The sequence below is a fragment of the Scatophagus argus genome, chromosome 8, assembly GCF_020382885.2.
Source record: "Scatophagus argus isolate fScaArg1 chromosome 8, fScaArg1.pri, whole genome shotgun sequence".
NCBI classification, from domain to species: domain Eukaryota; kingdom Metazoa; phylum Chordata; class Actinopteri; family Scatophagidae; genus Scatophagus; species Scatophagus argus.
This window is the reverse complement of record NC_058500.1, coordinates 17,786,461-17,809,611: the sequence shown is the minus strand read 5'-3', so window position 1 is coordinate 17,809,611 and position 23,151 is coordinate 17,786,461. Positions and strand designations below refer to the sequence as shown.

General features: G+C 40.4%; 1 protein-coding gene across 2 annotated transcripts in view; it reads left to right on the top strand.

Annotated features, from left to right (window-relative positions):
• celsr3 (cadherin, EGF LAG seven-pass G-type receptor 3) overlaps positions 1-23,151 on the top strand; it is a 96,095-nt gene that overhangs the window by 6,587 nt on the left and 66,357 nt on the right. For both annotated transcript variants that reach the window (XR_006844140.1, XM_046397662.1), the window contains exons 2-3: positions 15,617-15,960; positions 18,577-18,865. Coding sequence is in view for 1 of the 2 variants with exons in the window: in XM_046397662.1 (XP_046253618.1) it covers positions 15,617-15,960; positions 18,577-18,865 (633 nt within the window). In the remaining variant the exon portion in view is untranslated. The remainder of the gene's footprint in view (positions 1-15,616; positions 15,961-18,576; positions 18,866-23,151) is intronic.

Sequence of the window (23,151 nt, the reverse complement as noted above, 5' to 3'; positions counted from 1 at the left end):
AGTGATTTTGTGTGTATAAACCTGACAGTATATATCACAGGAGGGAGGAAATGTGTGTGAGAAGAAGCAGATTTTAAAAAATGAAGACACAGTGATTAATGTGAGTTTACTGACAGCAATTATCAGTGTTTTCATGTCACATTCTCATATCAATCAGCATGTTCCTATTTTATGACATATGCTATTGCAAGCAGTGGGTGTTCAGCAGGTATTTTATTTCTGGCAAGGCAATGACAGATTCACGGGTGGAAAAAGACTTACGTAGTAATGGGCAGTGATTGGTTTCGCAGGACCAAACAGTGTGGGTTTGATCACAGGTGATCAGGGCTAAATGCAATCCAAGTTGCCTTGAAGATTTTGTAAAATTAAGACGAATCTGTTTTGTATAGAAAAAAAGAAGCACACATTTCAGACTTGCTGATAAATATCCCACAAAATGGGATAAATACATCCTTAATGTGATATTTATCCAGATGAAATAGGACAGTAAACTCATGGGCAGTTGGTGTGTGGTATGCTTGTTGACTGTTTGTTATCTTGATCGTATTGTATCTAAAAGTAGTTTCTTGGCTTTACAGTATACCGATTTTATAATTTAAACTGTTCTGTTTCATTACCATCCAATTAATCTAAGAATCATATACTGACTTTCTGTTTCCAGGCTTTGGTTCTACGATAAAGACTTCTTAAAGCTTTACCGGCTTCCTTGCTGTCAGTGATCAAAGGTGTAGAAACCAAATAAGGAGAAAAACGAGAGCAGCATTGTTTCTCTGAATGTTAGGCTGCGTTTGTATTCTGTCACAAAGCTTTAATGGAGGAGTGGTAGCTTGGGAGTGTGTGTGACCTGCTGCCCTATTTACACTGCTTCTACAGCAGCATCGCTAGTGACTGTGCAGGCTTAAATATACTCATTTTGGTGTCATTTTGAGTGAGTGACTGAATGAGTGAGTGACTAAGAATATTAATATCTGAACAAGTAAGTGAGTGATTGAGTTAGAAGTGAGTGAATGAGTAAGTTTAATAAACATTAGAAAGTGATCTATGAAGTAGTGGAGTGACTGAATAAATAACAGTGAAAGGGGGAGTGAAGGAATATGTGAGTGGGTGAATTAGTGAGTGAACGAATAAGCAAGTCAATATGAATTAGTAGCAGACTGAGTTTAAACGTTACAGTGAAGCGTCGTACTTTAGAGTCAGTGCATGGCAATCAAGTGACGTGTGAATCAGTGAGGGAGTGAAGGAACAGAGTGAGTGCATGAAAAGTGCAACAGCAAATGAGAGTAAATAAGTGAACAAGTGAGTGGTTTAATGAATGTAAGAGTCACGTGGCGAATGTGTGAAACAGAAATTTTTTATGGGAGCACTGACAGAGTGAATGAGTGAGCAAACAGGCAACCCTTACACGTGTGTGTGTGTGTGTGTGTGTGTGTGCATGTATTGCATGTGCCAAACTTTGTCTCCATCTGCTTCATCCAATGTGCATTCAGCTCAGTTGAACCAGACACGTAGGTTCATTTCTAATTTTCTCATATTTTTTTGCTTTCTCTCTCTCTCTCTCTCTCTCTCTCTCTCTCTCTCTCTCTCTCTCCCTCTCCCCCCATTGCTCCAGCATTTGACAGTTATGAGATTATAATGAAACAACAGTCAGCCAGAGTCAGGCTCGGAGCAAAGCTGTCACTTTCATTGTGTGCTGTGTGTTATCTGTGACTACCCGTCCCTCCTCTTCCCATCACTTTTTCTTCTTCTCCTTTATTCTACCCGTCCCTTGAATGGATGGATGGTTGCTTCTCTTTTATATTTATTCCTTGCATTTCACTCTTCTGTTTATCATCATCCTTCTTTGTATTTGTTTCTTTTCTCTAGTGCCTTTTTTCTCACTTTCTTCCTCTCTCTCTTCCCTCCATCCATCTCCTCAGTGTTCACCCTGTTTATTATTTTTCATCCTCCTGTCCCTCTCCTCTCTTTCCTTCAACACCTACTGCTGTAATCCTCTCATAACTCTCATGGGATGCTTCTCTTCCATGGTATATTCTCGTCGACTCTGCTCCTCCTTTCGACTTTGTTCTCTACTTATTGCCTCTCCTCACGTGTGTGTCTCTGTGTGTATCAAGCGCCTGAATGTGTTGTGAGTTTGCGCGTGTGTTTGAACGGTGTTTCCCTGTAGCAGAGAGATTTTTCTGTGTGTACGAGCTCGTGCATGATTTGTGTTTGCACGCAGAAGTCCTGTGTGTTTAAGTGTGTGTGCGTGTGTGTACTCTCAGGTGGCTCAAAGCATTGCACTTGAGAGTGTATTCATGTCATTTCAATGAATAATATCTATGCATGGCAGAGAGTGCCGGGACTACACTCTTCTCTTTTTCTGCGTGTCTGGCTTTCTTACTTCCTCAGTCTTTCACACTTTCTTCGCTCACATTTTCTCTCTGTCTGTGGTTTCCCTCCTTCTCTCCTGCTCTCTATCTCTCCTTCCTCTTCCATTCTCCACATGGCTGTGTGTTCCACACTATTGATTCTCAGGATAATTCCCATATTTATGGTGCATAGAGATTAAATGCTGAATCCATGCTTGTGTTGCCAGCAGTTTAAGCACACACACATGCCCAAATTTACATTTGCACACATGAAACTGGCTTTAGGGGCAGTTGGTTGAGGCTTGCAATGAAATAAAAAATCATTTTAGCTTGGCACCCTGACGAGCATCAGCTCAAGGTGCCCTTTAGCAAAGCAAACCCCCAATTGCTGCCATGGCCAGCAGCAAAGACTGCAGTTTTACTGGCGAACTCTCAGTTGTGAATGTGTGTAGCAGCTTGAATGTGGGGCAGGACTTTGCTGGAAAAGCAAACATGTGCCTAACTAGACTTCCCTAGGCAGATGAGGGTTGAAACAAAGACTCTGTGGTTTGTTAGGAAGACTCTGTTTGCCTTTTTAACCAGCAGACATGTCGACATGGCACAGTAGGAAAAGCACAGGTGAATTCAGTGAATTCCACTTATCTGCTTCAGTTTCAGGAACCTGGTCTTGTTCATATTGATTCACTCTCACTGTCATGACTAGTAGCTTGCTAACGGTATTACTAACAACTGTGAGAAAAGTCAAAATGTCTGTTGTGACCAATATTTACTGGCAGTGAATACCAAAGAAAAACATATTTATGTCAAGACATTAGTCTCAGTGTTCTTCTCTCCCTAAAATACTGCAAAATTAAAAAAAACAAAAAAACATCTCACACACTATCAGTATCTGATTGCCAGGAGCCTTTCATATGTGGAAAATACTACTTAGAATGGAAAAATAAAATTAGGGTAGTGTGTTCACTGCAGCATTATGTAAAACTAGCACACAGTCCCTGAACTATATGGGTAAAAATATTGGGACACCTGACCATTAGACCAACAGGAACTTTGATGAGATTGCATTCTAACTACATAGACAGCTTTGAAGCTTTAACAGCTACGTATAAAACAGCTCCTGCTCTTCTGGTAAGGCTTTCCACCAGATTTTAGAGTGTTTCAGTGGGATTTTTTTCCCCATTTATGCTGTAAAAGGCCTCTTGTACTAAAAGACCTGGCTCACAGTCTGGCTCACAGTCTTTGTCCCAGTTCATCCCAAAGGTGTTTGATGGAGTTGAGGTCAGGACTCTGTGTGGGCCAGTCAAGTTCTTTCACACCAAACTCACCCAACCATGTCTTTATGGACTTTGCTTTAGGGGGGCACAGTCATGCTGGAATAGAAAAGGACCTTCCCCAAGCTATTGCCACAAAGTTAGGAGCATAGCATTGTCCAAAGTGTCTTGATATAATGAAGCGTTAATTTCCCTTCAGTGAAAGTGAAGGACCCAGTCCAACCCCTGAAAAATAGCCTCCTAAAAAGGTCTGGATACTTTTCTTTATATAGTGTATTTATGTGAGTTGTAGGCCTCAGCAGGTCTGCAGTGGGGTCTGTGGGGTACTGTTACAATAGTATTATATCAGTGAATATGAGTCCAATCTGCTAGATATACAGTATTTAAGGGTTTTTAATGAAGGGATTTGCTACACAAATTAATGTAGAATCAACAGTGTTAAAGACAAAAATGAAGCACAGACTAAAGATATTCATATAGTTTGTCATGTGTAAATTTGTCACATGACAGCACTTGTATGCTTGTATTAGTGAACAGAAGAGCATTCTGCAAATCAAATCTGAGTCATATTAGGCTCCGGTGAGCCAGCTCAACACACCAGCGTTTCTCTCCAAGCTGATTTGAGTTTAACAGCCTCTGGGTGCTCAGGATTCTGGGGGATTAAATAGTGTTCAGAATCAAGACACTTCACTACATTTACACACTGGTTTACTATATGTCATGGCTAACTGTGACAGGTCAGTGCACCATGAATACACTTAGAGAACATATAGGTCATTGCACCCGTTAACTATGGTGATGCTGCACGTATAAGGCAGCCACAGTACAGTGTGTGTTACTGTCCTGTTTTATTACTGCGGTTGAGGCTGTGTTAGAAACGATCACTCCTGTATTTCTACCATTGATCTATTGCCTTTCTGTTACATTCCACATGTTTATTGTCTACAGCGAAGAAAGAAAAGTATACATTTTAAAACACAGAGAAAAAGAGGAGAGAAGTGAACACAGAAAGGTCAAGAACCAGTTTTAATGTCATGTTGTGATAAGAACATGGTCTGCACCTGAACCACCAAAAAGCCCTACAGGCACAGTTTCACCACCAAAACAAAGGGGTTTTATATAATAGCCCTTTGAAAAGCTCTCTCTGTGTGTGTGTGTGTGTGTCAGCTTTAAAGTGAAAGAGATAATGTTTTAATCAGTGGAATTAAAGCAAACTAAATAAAGAAAACAAATAAAGCAGCATACTGATTTAATTTAATAATTTAAATAAATTACAATGAAGAATATTTAAAAAAGCTCATTTTTAATGTATTTCTGTCACTTTCCATGTATAGGACCAAGTACAACACTATGAATACCTTCCAGGAATGACTGTCTGAAACTGTGTGCCATGATCCCCATATTTAAATGATTATGGCATCTTGTTCCTCTCTGTGTGACTGCTGGCTTTTCACTCTTCCACAGAGTGAGGCCTTTTGGAACAGCTATAAACACTTTCCCTCAGATGTGACTGTTTCTGCTTAAGCTTAACCTTACTGTTTCTTTCATTATTGCTTGTGTTTAGCCACATGTTGACGTAAAACATAGAACATCTTGAAACATAGCTCAGAAAAGCTTATAAATGGGCTCAGGCACTCACAGCATTATGGGCACGCAGCATTTATACTCACCTAAGATAACCTTCATATACATTGCATTCCGACCAGCCACACTGTAGCAGCCATTCTATGGGGAAACTTTTACCAGCCCATTAGATGCCATTAGATGCACTCTCTACATCTTCAGCTAGTTGGGGGCATGATGCATCCACCGCCCGTCAGGAGCTAAATGGCTTTGGCTGAGCAGAAAAGGTTGTGGAGTTTGAAACATTCTTTTTTCTCCTCAGAGGGGCAGAGAAATGACATCTTTCTCTACAGGATAGTTACAGTCCTGTAACCGTTACACTATCACTGGGGCCAAACCTGTGAGTGTAACAGGTTTGTACATGCTGCAAATGTCTATTTTCAAGCCTATGTTGGAGCAACAAGGCGTTTGTAGTGATTAAAATGATACATACAGTAGTGTAGCCCATGTTTCTGACATGTCTAATGTCTGTTCTGTGTTGGGATTTTCTGCAGTGGTTTTTAACTCACTGAAGGCCTGAGATATTAGGTAGTGGATGGGATGGGGGGCTTACACCATAACACCATCACACAGTTAAGTGCTTGACAATTCAAGGCTTGTGTTAAAAGGAAAATGGGCTGTCCCTGCGGCTTAAGTAAATGGCTTCTGTTATTTTATTCAAATGGATCAAAAGACTTACCAGTGTATTTATCCCTGAGGCTTACAGAGAGGAATCAGAGCAACGGTTAAACGAACTGATAAGGTGTCTGTTCCTCACCTCTCATTTATCCAGGATTTGCACTCAGGTCTCTTTTACTGTAAATGCCAAGTTACTTTGCATTCATAAAACTGTGCACATCCTCGTCGGGGAACTGCCCTGTACAAATACAGTCCATCTGAAATGTCACTTTTTCTGGGATAACAATGTGCTTTGAGTGACGGGATGACTGCTGGGAGACAGTGATAAATAGGGCAACATTATGCACTGGAGAAAGCTGTGACAGAGAAAATTCAGGCACGGTGGGCTGCCAAGAGAGAATGAATATTTTGACAGAAGTGAGGGAAGTCAGAAGACAGGGAGTTGAGAGCCCAAGAAAGAAAAATGTTCCCTGCTGAGATATTTGCAGTGGGTCTGAGAAGCCTCTGCTCCTGAAATGTGCTAATGTTCTTCTCACATCAGTGTGTCCACTTAAAATAATGTTGAGGTATTACAGTGCAGACAAATATCGAACATGTGACTGTCTGGAGAACATAATTTTTCAGGGAATGAACGGCTGTAAATTAACCTTTGGTGACGGCTCCACTAACGTTTGAGGGTTTTTGGTCACGTACAACTTTAAAGACCATACATTTTTCACATAATCATAAACCGGTTTCTAACTTGTGATGCCCCATTTCCCTGGGGAGCATGACAACACAGACTTCTCCACACTGCTCTTCTGTAGCCTGACGGGGAAAGACCTAAAACTCGTTGTACATGTCACTTAGTTGCATTATCCGGGCTGAATACGGCATCTGCTCTGATAGCTTACTGAGCCTGCATAAGTCAGGAAAACATTCAAATGAAATGTTCAAACTCTTGGCTGTGGTGAACGAGCTTCACAAACCAGTATACTGGAAGAGCATAATTAATGTTTGTGATAATGAAGTAGTGATTTATTAAATGTCACAAGCCTGAAGAAAGTGTGTGCATCTTTTTTCCCTTCTGAATGCCTTTGCTAGACTCCAGCACCTTTCAGGATTTTCTTTTTTTTAATTTTGTCTGTTTCTTTAATTAGCAAGGCTGACATTTAAACAGCCTGAAATTCATTTGGCTGGAGGAGTTTTCAAATAACGAATGCAAGATAAAACTGAGATCGAAATAATGGCACCAGATGTGGACTGATGTTGCCTCTCCAGCACATGTGAGGCATGAAAACACCACAACAGTGTTCATATTTTAATAAAACTATAAGTCTTTGTCCTGAGGACATTTGATCAAGTCTTAGTGTGCTAATAAAAAACTGATCTACGAGCATCGTGAAGAAAAAATAGATACAAGACACATCACATCCTCAAGTGAATCACAGACTCTCAGGTCCCCTAATCTTTCAGACAGCAACGAGTCAAATGCTGAATTCATAAACGGAATCACAGCGATTTGTTTGTGCTGGTCTCAGGCTAAAGAAAAATGGGCTCAGTCCACATCAGCCGCCAGGGGGGAGTGAGAGATACAGTGCATGGAAAATGAAGAAAGATCATCATCAGGCTGAACCTTTCATGCTATGTTTAGCATTGTATCATCAATAAATCATTACCACATTAGCTTTACAGCATTAACATGATTACTGCCAACAAACAAGATCATTGAAGGGAGAAGAGCTGGACAGGACTTCAGCCTCTGTGCTGTGGTTTTACTGTACTGTCAGATTTAATGTGTCTGTTGAAGTCTGTCAGGTTGATTTTAAGACAGGGCTGGATCCACATTTGTAAACACATCATAATGGGTTGATGATAACGTGGTGGAGAAATGCAGCTGCCAATGAATTTGGAGGACACAACTGGTGTCTCCTGTGCAGCCCTCAGAGTCCCACAACAGATCACACAGACAGTCAGTGTACACTCATAAATTTGATGCAGCTGTAAACTCTACAAGGTACTTGAATACGGGAGGCCATCATAAACAGGTAAATGAATGAATTAGATTGTGATATGCTTTATATGTGTTGTAGTGAATCTGATATTACATAGACATATTTGCCATTGATCTGGGCTCACTACCACTTTTGATCACATCACAGGTTTTGTTTTTATTTTTCATGCTGCTGCCAGCATTGACGCGCTCTGTCTCTCTCTGGGTCTGCTCTGGTCAACAGCACTTTGTGTAAGGTCTAATTATCCTCGGGTCCTTTTGGATCATGTCTGATTGTCCTTGGGTACCTTTCAGGTCATGGGGGAGGGTCATCTCCATGTGTCTGAAACGATTTCTACTGTGACAACATCACTTCATATGCTCTACTGTGCCTGCTTTTGAACAAGAAGAAAACTGAACTGCTGCAGCAGCCATACTGTCTGTACAAGATATCCCTCAAAAATTAGCTGAAGTGGGAACATCTTGGTCTAAATTAAGAAATGACACAGCACGGTTTTCTGAATGGTTGGAGTTGGACATTTGTGTTGTTCTGTTTCTGCCTCATACTGCACATAACCGACAAAGATGGGGATGATGCAGAGATCAACCAGCTGTGTCCATTGCTGCTGGGAAGCTATACTGTGACGTCTTTTGATGATTAATTTCCCAATTTCGGTTAAAACTTAGCCAGATTGAGCACAGTGTACACAATTTTCTTCAAATTATAATAATTGTAAATAAAGCATTGTTCACGAATGTGCTTGACTGATTGACATACGCTATTAAACATGACAGGAGTCTTTTTTGCTGCACATAATGTACTGAGCAGACAGTTACTGCTGCACTATTAACCTGCCCCACAGGAGCAACTGTTTGGAAAATTTAAATTTGGGATCTTTCAGGTGACAGAAGGTCCTCACACTGATATGAGCGATGAAAGCTGCTACAGACACAGCCTGCCTCAGGTGCTGGAGTTTCTGCAGTGATTTACAAAAGAGACAGAGCTCACGCCACAATGTTATGCTCCAAAACACCAAATTATTTAGCTCAAAAACAACGTCTCACCACAGACAAGGTGGAGAGCCATTTACAGCACCTGTGGCACAAAAGAGCCTTGCTTTTACATGAAAATAAGCAAAAGTGTGTTTTTCTTTCTTTTCTTTTTTTGTCTACACGAATGTTATGTCTCTGTGGTCGTACATTTGAGAAAAGACTAACCAGGGCATCAGCGGTACCACAGTATAAACAGAAGACAGATGTAAGATGGAGGATGATGGCTTCTGCTACAAGCAGCTGCTAACATGTCACAGAGGTCAGAGTGTGGATTTGTGTTACACTGTGGATTTGTTCCTAAGTACAATAGAAAGAGGATGTGTGTGTGTGTGTGTGTGTGTGTGACTGATATGGGTTAAAAGTGAAAGACTAGAAGCGAGGGGGCTTTTTGTGTTCAGTGTCTGAAAGTTAAGTGTATCTGGTTTAATGTAAAGGATTAGAGCTTCTGTTGTAAAAGAGTGGTTTAAACCATTATGATGGTAGCTCTGTGTGTGTGTGTGTGTGTGTGTGTGTGTGTGTGTGTGTGTGTGTGCGTGCACGCGCGTGTGTTGCTTTTTTCTGGTCTGTTCTACTTTGCACTGAGTATAATGAGTGCTCAGACCTCAGGGGTAGAAAGGCTTTAAAAAACAAACAGAGCGCAGAAATCAGCTGTCAAGTGTGTGTGTGTGTGTGTGTGTGTGTGTGTGTGTGTGTGTGTGTGTATTTTGTAATGATGTGTTCACAATATTGTTAACGCTTGTTTTATTTACAGACATTAATGTATGACCTGCCTTTCTGTACAGCTATGCATTTATTCGCTCATTTGTACTTGTTTGTATGCGAGCGCCACTTTCGCTCTCTCTCAGGGAGTTCATATATTTTAGACGGTCCTTTCTGTGCTCCGACTTCAAACGATTTGTGTGTGTTTAAAAAAGGCACCGTTTGTTCGGTTGCTACCTTTTTATTTTTCTGACCTGCAGGCTAACAGCTAAAAACAGAAACCTGCTCACACTTTTTGTTACACAGCATTTTGAGAATTCAACCAGCTCATACATTTTAGGAAGATTTTTCGAGGACAGCAAGCACAGAAGAGAAGACAGGAAAAGGCCAAACAAAGGAATGTGACAACGTAGTGTGAAATGGGATTTAAACCCATGTGATTGTGGTTACACGAGCTGTGAGCTAATGGGCTGAAGGCACCATGACAGAGTTTGGTGTGTGTTTCAGTGTAGCAGCATACTGCTTTTGTTCAGTCTAAATCCAATTTTACTGTTTTTGCTTTTTGCATGCTAGTTGTAATATATTTCCCCTTTTGGGCTTTTTTCCATTTAATCCCTGCTCTGTACAGTACCAAGAATGCAGGCACTCTGAGTGAGACTCTTCACCATGGCAGTGTGAGCAGCATGTGTGAATGACCATGAACCATGTAGGGATTTGAACCCCTAACCCCTGGCAGTGTTAGGCTTCACAGACTGAGCTACACAGAGCCTCAATAAATAAGAAAAGAGAAATGGGTATTTACTAGGAATACATGCCCCGTGATCCCTGTTCAAAACAAACTTTAAAATGATATGAATGCCTATAGGCAAGATATGCAGTTTGATTCATGTAAAGCTTACTTAATGGGCAGTCAAGGTTTTCCACCCTCACTAACATTTTGCAGTAATTTGAAAACAGGAAATATTAGAATGCTGGAACCGATTTGAATACTGGAAAAAAAATACTTGCATTGTGTTTACTGCAAGATGCACCTTCTCTAAGGCCTCAGGTCTGAGGACTTGTGAATAAATGAGGCACATCTCAGTGACTTTCTCAGGTACCTTATATATTACACATATGTTGTACAGCTATAGAAGACCACTGCTAGTCAAACTTCACAATGAGAAAGCTGAATGTTTTTCAGAGATTCAGAGCTTATTTTAATCTTCATCAAGTCACCAACATCTGCAATTTGTTTTAATATCTTCCACCTGTGTGCAGATCCTCTCCTTCTTTTCTCACTGCGGGACAACATGTGAAATCAACAGAGAGCTTATTATTAATCGTTCATTTGCCATTTATGTGACTAATGTGTCCCCAAGCAGGCAATGTTTCTGACATTTATCGTTATGAGTGCCTAAAATGTGTGTTATTCCCTGTTAAGTTCAAAGAATTTGTAAGTCTTGTCAAGTTTCTAGTCACAATAATGCAAGTATTTTTGGCTCTGTTGGAAGCTTTTTCTTGGAGTATTTTGACATTAAAGATTTCTTTCACAAACCAACTGAGCAGTACCTCCTGACCATTAGTTGCTTTACTGATTTTCTTGCATTCTTTCTCAAAGAAAAATGCCAGGGCTCTGCCTTGTGACCCATCCTCCTGCCCTGTATTGCAGCTTCTAAAGATGTTTCTAGGGCTGTTTTCAGTTCCAGCTGTGGGTTTTATTGCACGCTACTTTGCAGACTATTTCAGTCTGGATTTCGAGGAAGTGGACTTGGGATAGTCTGACATTCAAAAAGCTATGAGTGCGCTATTAGTCAGGCTACCTGGCACAGAGAGATAGCACTGAACTCCCTGAACCCTTTGGAACTCTGGGGAACATAAACCCACAAAGCATCTTAGAGCAGCAGCACTGATCGGAGGCCAACCTCCCTCTCACAGGGCATTGATGTTCACGCATCCATGGGGCCTTGCTGATGATTCCAGATCAGTTTGTTTATTCTGAGAGGCTTTATGCATGCCAGCTCCCAGTTCTCCTCCCTCTTTGAAGTGCGGACACATCAGGGAAAAATTCTGGCTCAAAGCCCACAGGAACCGTGAAAGCTCACAGAAGCATCTATGAGTTGTTATTTATGAAATGCTTTGTTTTCTGGCTGTGTTAAAGATGCCAAAATAACTTTCCATTTGTGGTGTTTGGAGGTTATTAATGTTTTATTGTTTCCGTGCGTGCACGCTAAAGCAGAGTGGCAAGGAGAGAGGGCAATGCATTAGTTATGACTTCCTGGCTTATTGGGAAGTGGGCAAGATCAACCTCACTCACCTCTCGCCAGAATTTAAAAATAATTCCACAATACGTCCATGTCTTTATATTCCACTGAGATAGACCTGATGTTTCTGGATCAGCCACCCCACAGATGTGACACCTTAGAGTCCCATAAGCTATGGATATTATGTGACTTATGTCTATATAGGAGACAGAAGACATAAGGAGCAGCTGTCACTGTCCTGCTCCAACATGTGGCTCTTTATTCTCTTTATATATATGTACAAATGAGAAGCTGTTGGAAATTCTTTATGTGGAAGATGGCCACTAACAGAAAAGGGTACATTTTTATTTTACATTGCCTTGAATATCTAAAACCTTTAATATTAAACTTGGGGTCATGTACTGAATCTCTGCATAAAGTTACTAACATTCATTTACTGTTAAGCATTTATTGGTATTGCGTGTTAAAATAGGCCCATGTTCTTTCTAACACAGCAGGAATCCTTATAATTAGGTTTTGTATTGGTACCATATTTTTGTGGTATTTCCAGCTGTAAGAACAATCCTCAGTTGGTTAACTTGTGACAAAATAAATTAAAACATACTTTGCAGTTTCCACAGACTAATTGGTATAACTTTTGCTTTCAGCAGAAGTGTAATTATCTTGTCAAGGCATGTTCTTATGTAAAATTTGTAGCTAACCTCCGAGAGGAAGGAGTATTAGTCATTGACTTGGGCTGACAGGATGTAGACAGAGTTTGGTGGCTGCAATTGCTTAAACATCCATTTAGCTTGAATTGTTGTTTTTTCTTTTCCATAAGGCTTCATATGAGTGAAGAGCCTTGTGTTGATGCAGGTTGTCCAAATTAGCTGGAACGTAGCCATGAAAAGGAAGCCCAATAAAGATATTTTACTGTGCATATTTTTATGTGGTTGCCAGGTTTACTGTCAGAATTCAATGGCTGCCTGGGGCAAAAATCCCTCTAAAGACAGATAAATTCACAGCAAAGTTACAAACTGTCAGGACAAACATAGTACTGATATTGAGGTGTACCATTTATCACTTTAGCCTGTTGAATGTTTTGTTGAGTTGTCAGATATTCCTGTTTTATTAGCACTATTGTCCCTCATGTGCCATTGAAGGGGTGGTCTGGGAATCTGTGACTCAGAAGAAACATTTGGTAGGAGAAATTCTAGTGTTGTTTTCTTACTGGTCAAAGACACAGTCTGCAGGAAGCTAAGATGACAGCAAATAAAGAAACAACAAAACAAACAAACAAACAAACAAACAAACAAACAAAAACAGTATGTCAACAGAAAAAAACAACTGTGGTGCAGATGGCTTGTGTGTGCGTGATTTTGTACCTCCAGCATCATATTGTAAATATGTTTAGGTTAAATATAAATAATTTTTAGGTTATATTATGCAGACTTTTGGGGTAGTTGAGATAATTAAAGCTATACTTTGGAGCCAGGGAATGCATTGTGACAGCTGTGTTCCTCACAAGTGTACTACAGAATTAGGCTGAATATGGATTTGTGGTGGATGTGTGTATGTCACCCCAATATGTGTATGAGAGATTGGGTTGTACTGCAGCAGATTATCTCGGGTCTTTTCGCAGATCCCTGTCTGATTTCAATGACAATGGGAGATCAGTGTCAATTACAGCTGAGTCTTTGCATCGTGATCCTGAGGGCTGATAATAAAGCTGGCTTTTAGCCCTAAAAGATGCGGTGACATTTAATTACATCACCTAATTCTTTGCATTAAAGTCAAACATGCTAAGTCTGTCTATCTATCTATTATTTGTTTTCATCCGTCTATTTTTGAATGATTTTATTAAAATGTTCCCTTAAGATTTTCTGATTTTCTCCTCTGGGCCTTCGTAATACCACTCCTTCCTCTGGCTGTTCATTTATTATAAAGGGTTCTGGATTTTAGTGTGTGTGTGTGTGTGTGCGCGCATGTGTGTTAGAGGTCAGTGGGGAGTGAGGCTCCTCATAATCCGGTAATCAAACCAGCTGCCACCCGACCCAACCCCCAGCCCTCCAGCCCTCCAGCCCTCTTTCTTTCTCTTTTCTCTCCATTTATTCAATGTTGCTCTCTTTTTGTCTTTATATTTCTGTCTATATCTTCCTTTTTTTTTGTAAATGAGGGAAATCCATTTGTTTAATCGCTTTGGACAAACCATTTAATAAATTCAATGCCATCTCAAATAATATTTCACCACAGTATTAGCAAAGGAAATCAAGTGAAGATAAATTATCAGTCAGTTATTTACAGTAATAATTGAGTTGTAAATTACTGATTCACAGTTTATGTGTTAACATATGACAGCGCTCTTTTCCTCCCTTCTTTTTTTATTAACTCCTGGTTAAAGGCCCTTGCTCCCTTATGTCTCTTGTCCGCCTCCATCATTTCTTTTGCTTTTTCCAATTTTTAATAAACCTCCTTTGCTCTCCTTCACCCTCCGTCGCCTCTCTGTTCTTCCCTGTCGAGATCCTCGTTCTCTCTCTCTCTTTCACTCCTCTTTTTCCTTTCCTTACTCTCATTTATTCATTCTTTTCACCACTTGCTATGCTCTTTTTTGCACCAAGACCCCTCATGTATTTTGTTCACACTCTTTGATTCTCTTGGCCTCATTGTTCATCCTGACTCACCTTCACAACACCTCAATGGTGCTGCATGAAAATTGCCTCCTCATGCCGGTGTGATCATGTGCATTTGTATTCTTTTATAGCTTATTAGCCTGTTTGTTGCACCAAATTGTTTCACAATAGACAATCCAGTCCAGCCCCGGCTTGTATTTGTAGACAGTGTAGATGTCTTGTATCTGTTGTCGGACCAGATTTTGTTATGTTTGTGAGGGCTGTGACCTGCTGTGATTCATATGAACTGATTTCGCAATGACGAGGTTTCAGAGTAAGCGAGTGCTGTGTGGAATTTTTAACCAAAGCTGAATGTGATGAGATGGTGGAGATGGGGGAAATGTTTTCTACATGAGAGCACTCAGTTATATACCCCCCACCCCACCCCATCCCTCCATCTCTATGGCTTGTTCAATTACATACACAAGATGTGGAACCAACTTCCCGGCCCACAAACAACTATCAATCATTTTTCTTTCTTACTGGAACATATGTTTAAAGAATTACACCATCTTTGTTCATAATAGTGAGGTGGATTTCTCCTATAAACCACATGTGATGCTTGTCATGAAGGTTCACCAGAGAAATAGCTGTTTGCAGTTAATTATTAAATATAAAAACAAAGACAGTGCTGGCTAGATGAGAGATATTGTTATGGTCTGTGTTTGGCTAAATTAAGTCATAATTTACAGTAAGTGGAAGTGGTCAAAATAGCTTCACACTGAACACTGCGCTTCTTTGGGTCCTTAGCGATACACCCACCAAAACTGATGAACAGACAGACAGACAAACAGATAGACAAAGTGGTTTTGATAATGATTCTGCATTGTAATTCACTATCTGATTTTCTCTTGTATTTATACATGTAGATGTGAATGTGTGTGTAGAGTATGAATGTTGAGTGATGGAGTCCTGCATGCACAGTGGTCTGCACAGTTACATACGCTGTGATGTTGTGACGTCCTCCCCATTTCGCTTCCTCTCTGCAATCCTTCCACTCTTGTTCCCATTCCTTTATCGCTGTCTCTTTACCTCATCCTCTCTGCTTATTGCTGTTTATTCTTGCCGTCCCTAACCCTTCACCTTTGTCCTCTTTATTCACCTGACCTTCCCCCTCTCTTTCTCTTCTTTAACTTCTCAGATGGTGTCCACAGCATTTCAGCCCAGTGCGTTCTCCGCGTCCTCATCATCACTGAGGACATGTTGGGCAGCAGTGTCACTGTCCGCCTCCAGAACATGTCCCAGGAGCACTTCCTGTCACCGCTGCTGGGTAACTTCCTGGAGGGAGTGTCAGCGGTACTCTCAGTCCCTGTTGAGGATGTTTTTATCTTCAACATCCAGCCAGACCTGGACGCGGCGCCGGGAGGGATCCTGAATGTCAGCTTCTCTGCTGCGTTGCCGGGTGGACTCTTCTTCCCCTCAGAGGCCCTGGAGGAACAGCTGTACCTGAACAGACCGAGGCTGACGTCACTGACGCAGATGGAGGTTTGTTCATATTTACAAATACAAATATGCATGTAAGAATCAGTTTTAAGTGCTCTGTATCTACTCAGAGACGAGTAGATGCATGCATGCACATGAGCATGAATTTGAAAGAATTTAAGAAATAAAGAACCAATCTTTAATTTTCTTTTTTAAACATACATTTGATTAAGATTCACAAGCATGAATCAAAAGCATCTTCATAATTGTGAAATGTAGGCTGCTACATAGTTCAGAAACAGTACTGAATCAATCAATTTTTTTGTTGCAACATAAAACATGTAGTAATGAATATGGATGTAGTTATTATCTAGTGTTGGTTGGCATTTTCAAGGAACTGCTGATTGTCGTGGGCAAGAGAAAGTTCAGTCTTTCTCATTTTTGCCTTTGAGACCCTCCTACATCTTTTCATGTAGATTATGGAATGTTCATATCAAATGATCATTTTCTGAAAGAAGTCGGTCGCACGCCAGCGAAGTCATGCACACACATTTCCAGCTGCTGTACATGTGTGCATGACTGTATATGTGTGCACAGTCATGCACACATGTACAGCAGCTGGAAATCAGAGTTCCGTGTGATAATATATTCAAATCAAAAGTATTAAGACACATTGTGCAAATACACATACATCTCAAGAGAGTATTTCATGTGAACTGGTAATAATACAATACAGATGCAATGCCAGTGCAGCCATATGGCTTGATGCAGCAACACCAATATGACCACTACATGTTCTCATGCATGCATCATTGCACACACCTGGATACAGCATGCACATCAGTTACATGTTCAGAGAACATGAGATGTTTTGATGGAAGAAAACAAGTGAATCCCTATAGGAAAGGAATAAGATTTATGAAGGGCCAAGAGAGAGCACAGCAGTGTCAAAATATACATAGTTTAAGACTGAATGTGTATGACCTTCTCTCAACAGGCACTATCACACAAACGTGCACAAACACATGCAAACCTAATCTATGTCCTCCTACTGTCTAAGAAGACAATATCCTGCGAATACATCTGATCCAGTGACAATAGCAACCCTCCTCTGGACAGTAAATGGTTTTACAAAGCAAACAAAAACAATCAACCGATAAATAAATAAAAGAGGACCACTAGCATTTAAGTCTCAGTGTGACAGAGCTGCAGTTGTAGCCTACACTGCTTCCTACAGCATCCAGACATGCGTTTATGATAACTGAGACCTGGGAAGTTTCAGACAGAAGGATACATAGGCAAGACTGAGGCAAGAGTCAACAATGTTTCCATACTGTAAGAAAATATCTGGAACAGAAACAACTTTATTTAAAATCACTTTACCATGTTTTTAAATTATATCTTATATTACAAAATATCTCAACGTCTTCAGCAATCAGATGGAATAGTGCGGCCTTTTAAGCGGAAAGTCCACAGCCTGAGAGTCGTGACTCAGGGCCAAAAGAGCTCACGGTCGCCATCTCTGGAGCCGCAGTGTTATTGGATGCGGACTTAGCGTTCTTGACTCTTTCATCAGGACTGTGGCAGTCTGACAGTAAGGGGACAGTATTTGGAGAGATTTTGGTACCTAAATTTGCATATTGAAACAAAATGACATACCTGTGGTGAATTTTTGAGGAGTACCTCTGATAAAGTTGAGTAACGTGCTAAAATGGTAAGACTAGCATGCTAAGACGAACAACATCAGTATGTGCTAAACCATCACGGACACGTTAACGTTCTTTAGCTCGACTAATATGAGCTAATTCTTCTCAACTCGACTAGCTTAAATTAACATTGGTTGACTGTGTATTTTCTTAGTTTTCTTCAGTCTTCCTCGGTCAGAGTTTCTCTTTGAAAAGGAAAACATCAATTTGGGGTCTCCATGAATTTGAACAAAATTATACTTTTTTTCTAAAAATGTTTGAACGTATTTTTCATTCACTCTGATTTACATTTTTCACATACATTACGCCAAACCGTCTTCACTATAGAGCTACTATACCAGCTACACGCAGTAAACTTGTTTTCATGGGAGACATTTTGACATGTTACAGCAGGAAAAGCCAAGGTGTGATCGTAATGTTAATCTAGGCTGCAGTCAAGGTATGTGCTCCGGTTTCGGGGCCCTGGTATTGGCTTTGCTTTATTCTTGATAATTAAGTACAGTTACTTAATTAATATTTCCAATTTATGCTGCTGTTTGATCCGCCTCTGCTTCTCTTTTCTGCTTTACTTAAAAACCAAGTGGTGAGTTCATTAAGTATGGGTTGAACCAACTAATAGTATAATGAATTAAGAATTAGCTCCAGACTTGATCAGCTGCCACAGTAAAGTGATGCTCATTTATTGGTGCTTTTGTATTTTTAAAAATGTTATTTATGATAATATATTACTCCCATAAGCTAATTTTCTGCACAACTACTTTTTAGTTTTTGACACGTCAACAAGTACACCTTGCTGATGATCCTTACGTACTTGTTCTGCAAGAAAAAGCTGATTGCATGTTTCACATTGTCAGAGAGAAGGCCGCAATGAGAAAATATGCTGAGCAGTTAAAACCAGCATGGCATAATGATAATCTGAACTGAGACACGAACAACACCAACATATTTCCTCTCGCCTCTTCCATCACTCCAGGTTCTCCCGTTCGACGACAATGTGTGTCTGCGTGAGCCGTGCCAGAACTACATGAAGTGCATCTCAGTGCTACGCTTCAATAGCTCTGCCCCCTTCATCTCCTCGCCCTCCATCTTGTTCCGGCCAATCCACCCCATCGCAGGCCTACGCTGCCGCTGCCCAGTTGGCTTCACGGGGGATTACTGTGAGACGGAGATCAACCTGTGCTACTCCAACCCCTGCCTGAACGGAGGCGTGTGTGCCCGCAGAGAGGGAGGCTACACCTGTATCTGCCGCGAAGACTACACCGGTGAGCAGGGAGGGGAGTGTGTGTTGTGGTGTGCAAGTATTAGTCCTGCTGTGGTGAAAATGAGGCGATGTAAAGTCTCTTACATTTGGCTGGTTTTGTTGGTTATACAATAAGCAGATCCAGTGTACCATTCTGAATGGCTGCACTGTCACAACCCTTTCATACCTTTAAAAAGGTGTTTAATTTGTTTCAAAGGATACATGCACATTTGCAGTCATAGCCTTATTGATAGGTCTTGCAACAGTTTGTTTGTATGTCAACAATTATTTTGTGTCAGTGGTTTGTATTCCATGGACACAGATATGAAGAGATAGATGGATGGCATTTGAAAGAAAAAGGTTGGTGTGCAGTCTGTGCCTTTGTGTGTTTGTGTGTGTTTTGGTGTAGTCTTTAACTCTACCCCAGTAAACTGAAACTGACTGTCTGTGCTTCTTTGTTCATGTCCCATACTGACTTCCTTTTTGATCCACTCTGTTTTTGCTCTTTTGTCATGTTCAGCTGAACAACATGAAAACACACACTCTGCCTCCTGGGAGATCTTCCTCCTCCTCAGCTCTCTACCTGTTATTCAGTCTTTTGCACACACAAACACACACGTACACACACACACCACTACTACCATAAGTCCCTCACTCCTTTTTAATGTCACCAAACTAATTTATTCTTTCTCTCTTACACACATTTTGTTCTTTCTTACCTTTCCCAATACTCCAGACTAATTTGCTCCCTCTTTCTGTTTCCCTCTTTGCTCTTTACTTTTTCTGCTCCTTCATACTGCTGCATTGCTTCAGTCTTCAAGCAATTGAGTGGATGTAGGAGAGGATAGATGCTATGAATGTCAGTGTTTGTGTCTGGGGGATGTTTCACATTGCCTTTTATTCCAAATCAAAAGAGAGCTGAGGGAGTGAAGCAACGCTTTTCCTTCATGAGAGAGACTGAGTGTTTTCCAAACTCCCACTGAGACAGACAGAAAGAGAGATAAAGAGAGAGAGGGGGGCAATGAGCAAGTAAGGAGAAATTTAAGGTAGAAAGAGACAGAGCAAATGGGAAGGAGAGAGAAACACAGTGAAAGATTGATTAAAGGAAAAGACATGGAGTGAATGACAAAAAGTAGTCAAAGAGAGAATGTAAAGGGGAAGAAGAAATAGGACAAAAAGAAGATAATTGAAAGGTAAAACATGGTGAAATCTTTGGTCGTAAGTCTGAAACAATGGTCCCAGTTTCGGCACGTGGCTACACACATTCACCAATGGCTGATTTGGAACTGTATCATCAAAATTTCTGATAGTGTCCGAATTTTAAGGGAAACTTCTTACAATGTGCTGCTGCTACAACACATGTCTACAAACCAACCTATCAAAGTATGACTTGAAATGACTCAGGCTTCAGTCGCTGTTTGATTGCATCTTGTAAGCTAAAACCTGTGTCAGAGCTATGGCTAAAATTTGGATGATAGATGATGTAATAGATGTCATACAGTCTTTATTGGACCCGTCCCACACAGTGTGATCCTGCAAGATCTCTGGGTGCATAGACAGAACAGGTGGAAAGGATAAAATATAGGGAGTGTTTCTAATTGATAATAGGAGGCAACAAGAGTCAACAACAAAGTGAGTGATAACAGTACAGCATGAGAGGTGAAGGAAGGGACGGAGAAGAGACGTGTATGACAGCAATATGAGAGACAAGGGAGAGGGAAGAACGTGGAGGCAGGATTGCTGTGGGGAAATGGGATGAGAGATTTCTGAGAGAGAGAGAGAGGGATGGAGTACAAGAGGTGAGGGGTAGAGTGATGGAAATGAGAGGGGTTCTGGGTAGTTGCTTGTGCTTTTCCTGCGTAGGCGTCGGGTGTTTCAGTGTCTTGTCAATGCCCGGGGCTAGTGGGAGGAAAAGAGGGAGGAGAACAGATAAACAGTGATGAATTGATTCTGCAACATACAGAAATCTCCAGACATCTCTCAACCAAGTTTGCTCTCTCCCTCATTCGTTTTTTTTTTCTTCATTTTTCCATCCAACCTGCCTTCATCCATCCCCTTTTATGCTCTTTGTGGTTTTGAATTGCTTTACCCTGAAACCAAATAGATTGCTCTCACAGGCAGGAGCTAAGCCCCGGGTTTTAGACAGAAACTGGAAACTTTCTTTTTCCACTGAGCAAGAAATATTTTTTCAGTCTAGAACAAAAACTTGCAACAGACCTGAGTCAGATGTGATTTGGGACAGGTTGAATGTTTTATGTAAAAATATTTTAGTCACCTCAAATAATAAAACGTGAATGGGACGAGCATCCAGTCTCCTGATGAAGTGTGTAGATTTGTTGGATCAAATTAGCTTTTGTAGATGGTGGAAATTCTTTGTGGAGGGAACTGCCTCATCACAACAGAAAACTATAATAGTGCACTTTAATCTGTAACTGTTATTGTGAGCACTTTTCATATAATCAAAGCAAATAGAAAAACTGGATTTATATAAAATAATTTTACAGTAACAGATTAGAAGTACAGCAGTGCTACATACGACTGTAGCAGATGAAGATTCATGCCAGGAAAACTGCACTCTTTAGGATGACTGAGACGCTTCAACCCCTCCACCACTAAGACAAAGGCAAAGACACACCAAGAATCCTAACTCGTATTACCTCAGGCTATCCCCTGATAAGTAAGATTTGACACTTTGAAAGAGGGTTATAACCCCTTTTTAGACATGAGATGTTGAACCCTGCCGTGTAGAGAGGTTATCAGTACTCTTTTGGTGCTAACCCCAGAGATGTAGGACTAAGGAAATAGTGTGAAACACTGCATCAGATGGGGCCACGTAGAGTTCAAATGAGTACTGAATACACAAGGTTAGCTCAGGGTTGAAGCAAAAGTGTGATGCGGTGTATGTCCACCTCGGTGTGTTACACTCCAGGGTTAAAATCCCGTAAAAAAGTGCTTAATAGTGTGAAAAGCTTTTTTTTTCGTTAACTGATGTGTAACAGCATTTTTTGAAGCCCTCAAATGAACTGAATTTGATGTGGCTAATTGACTAGTGCTGCTTTAATCTGCTTGCAGGCCTTTTTCACAGCATAACATTAACAATTTGACCTGTTCTATTCAAGAGTGTTTTCTAGCAGTGTTTTTACCATATTAACACACCTTCAGATAGCTCCTTGGACTGAAAGTAGTCAGTTGTTTTTTGTCCATTCTTGCAACTCATTTCATTTCATTTTTGTCATATGTGGCAAACTAAATAACCAAACAGAAAACAAGAGATAAAGTAAGATAGTGGTCATGTCTTTGAAGGTCTCTCAGAATTATTAGAAGACTTTCACACTTGTGCTGTAACCAGACATATGTTTCCTTAAAGATATTGTATGTAACATTTTCACATTTGTTATTTTGTTATGTACGTACGTTATCCCAATCATTTCCAGTAATGTTCAAATGCAGTTGGTGTAAATTTATTCAAACTAAGGAAGGAAGTCTGTGCGAATGACAAAATGTAATGTGAATGAAACTTGAAAACATTGTCTCATCTGTGAACAGTCATGTCACATAGTTTTTCCTTTGCAGTGGTGATTGTTTGACACTGAAGACAACAACTCCCTTGATCCCATGCTACTTCACTACGTCATCAGACCACATTTTTGTTTTCACTGTTTTGATTTGTTTGAGAACCCCGTAGTGGCAGAAATTACATACTGTGCGAAAAATATTTTTAAGGCTGGCTGAGGCTGCTGTTTTTGATAGTGATAGGGTTTTGTTTGGCTTAGATGATACCTGACCAACTTAAATAAAAATAATTAATCAGTGCCCTTATGCCAGAATTTAAATTGAGCCTGTGAATCATGTAGTTTTGGGACAAGTTATATAAAGAAAAAAATATATATATTAAATATGGAAATATTAAATTCCTCTCTAAAAAATAAATTCCCAGGATTCTTCACTGAAGAGCTAATCAACTGTAGGAGGGAAGTTGTAGTCCCATTTCTGGCTGTTACAAGACTAAACTCAGCTGAGATCTGCGCTCTTTTAATCTAAAGAATTTAAATATTTCTAACCTCTAGCACACGATTCTCTCAGACACACCCAAAGCTTGCAGTGCTCATGGGAATGTACATCAGCCATTAACCCTGAAAACAAGAAACAAACCTCACTGGTATAACGAGGAAGTTCCCAGTGGACAGTCAACCTTAAAAAACATTGATAACAGTATACAGAATGGGGAGATGCTGGTTTTCACAAACCAAAGGAACTCAGAAGTGATAAAGAGAAATACATGTTATACAGATTACAGTTAGATGTGAT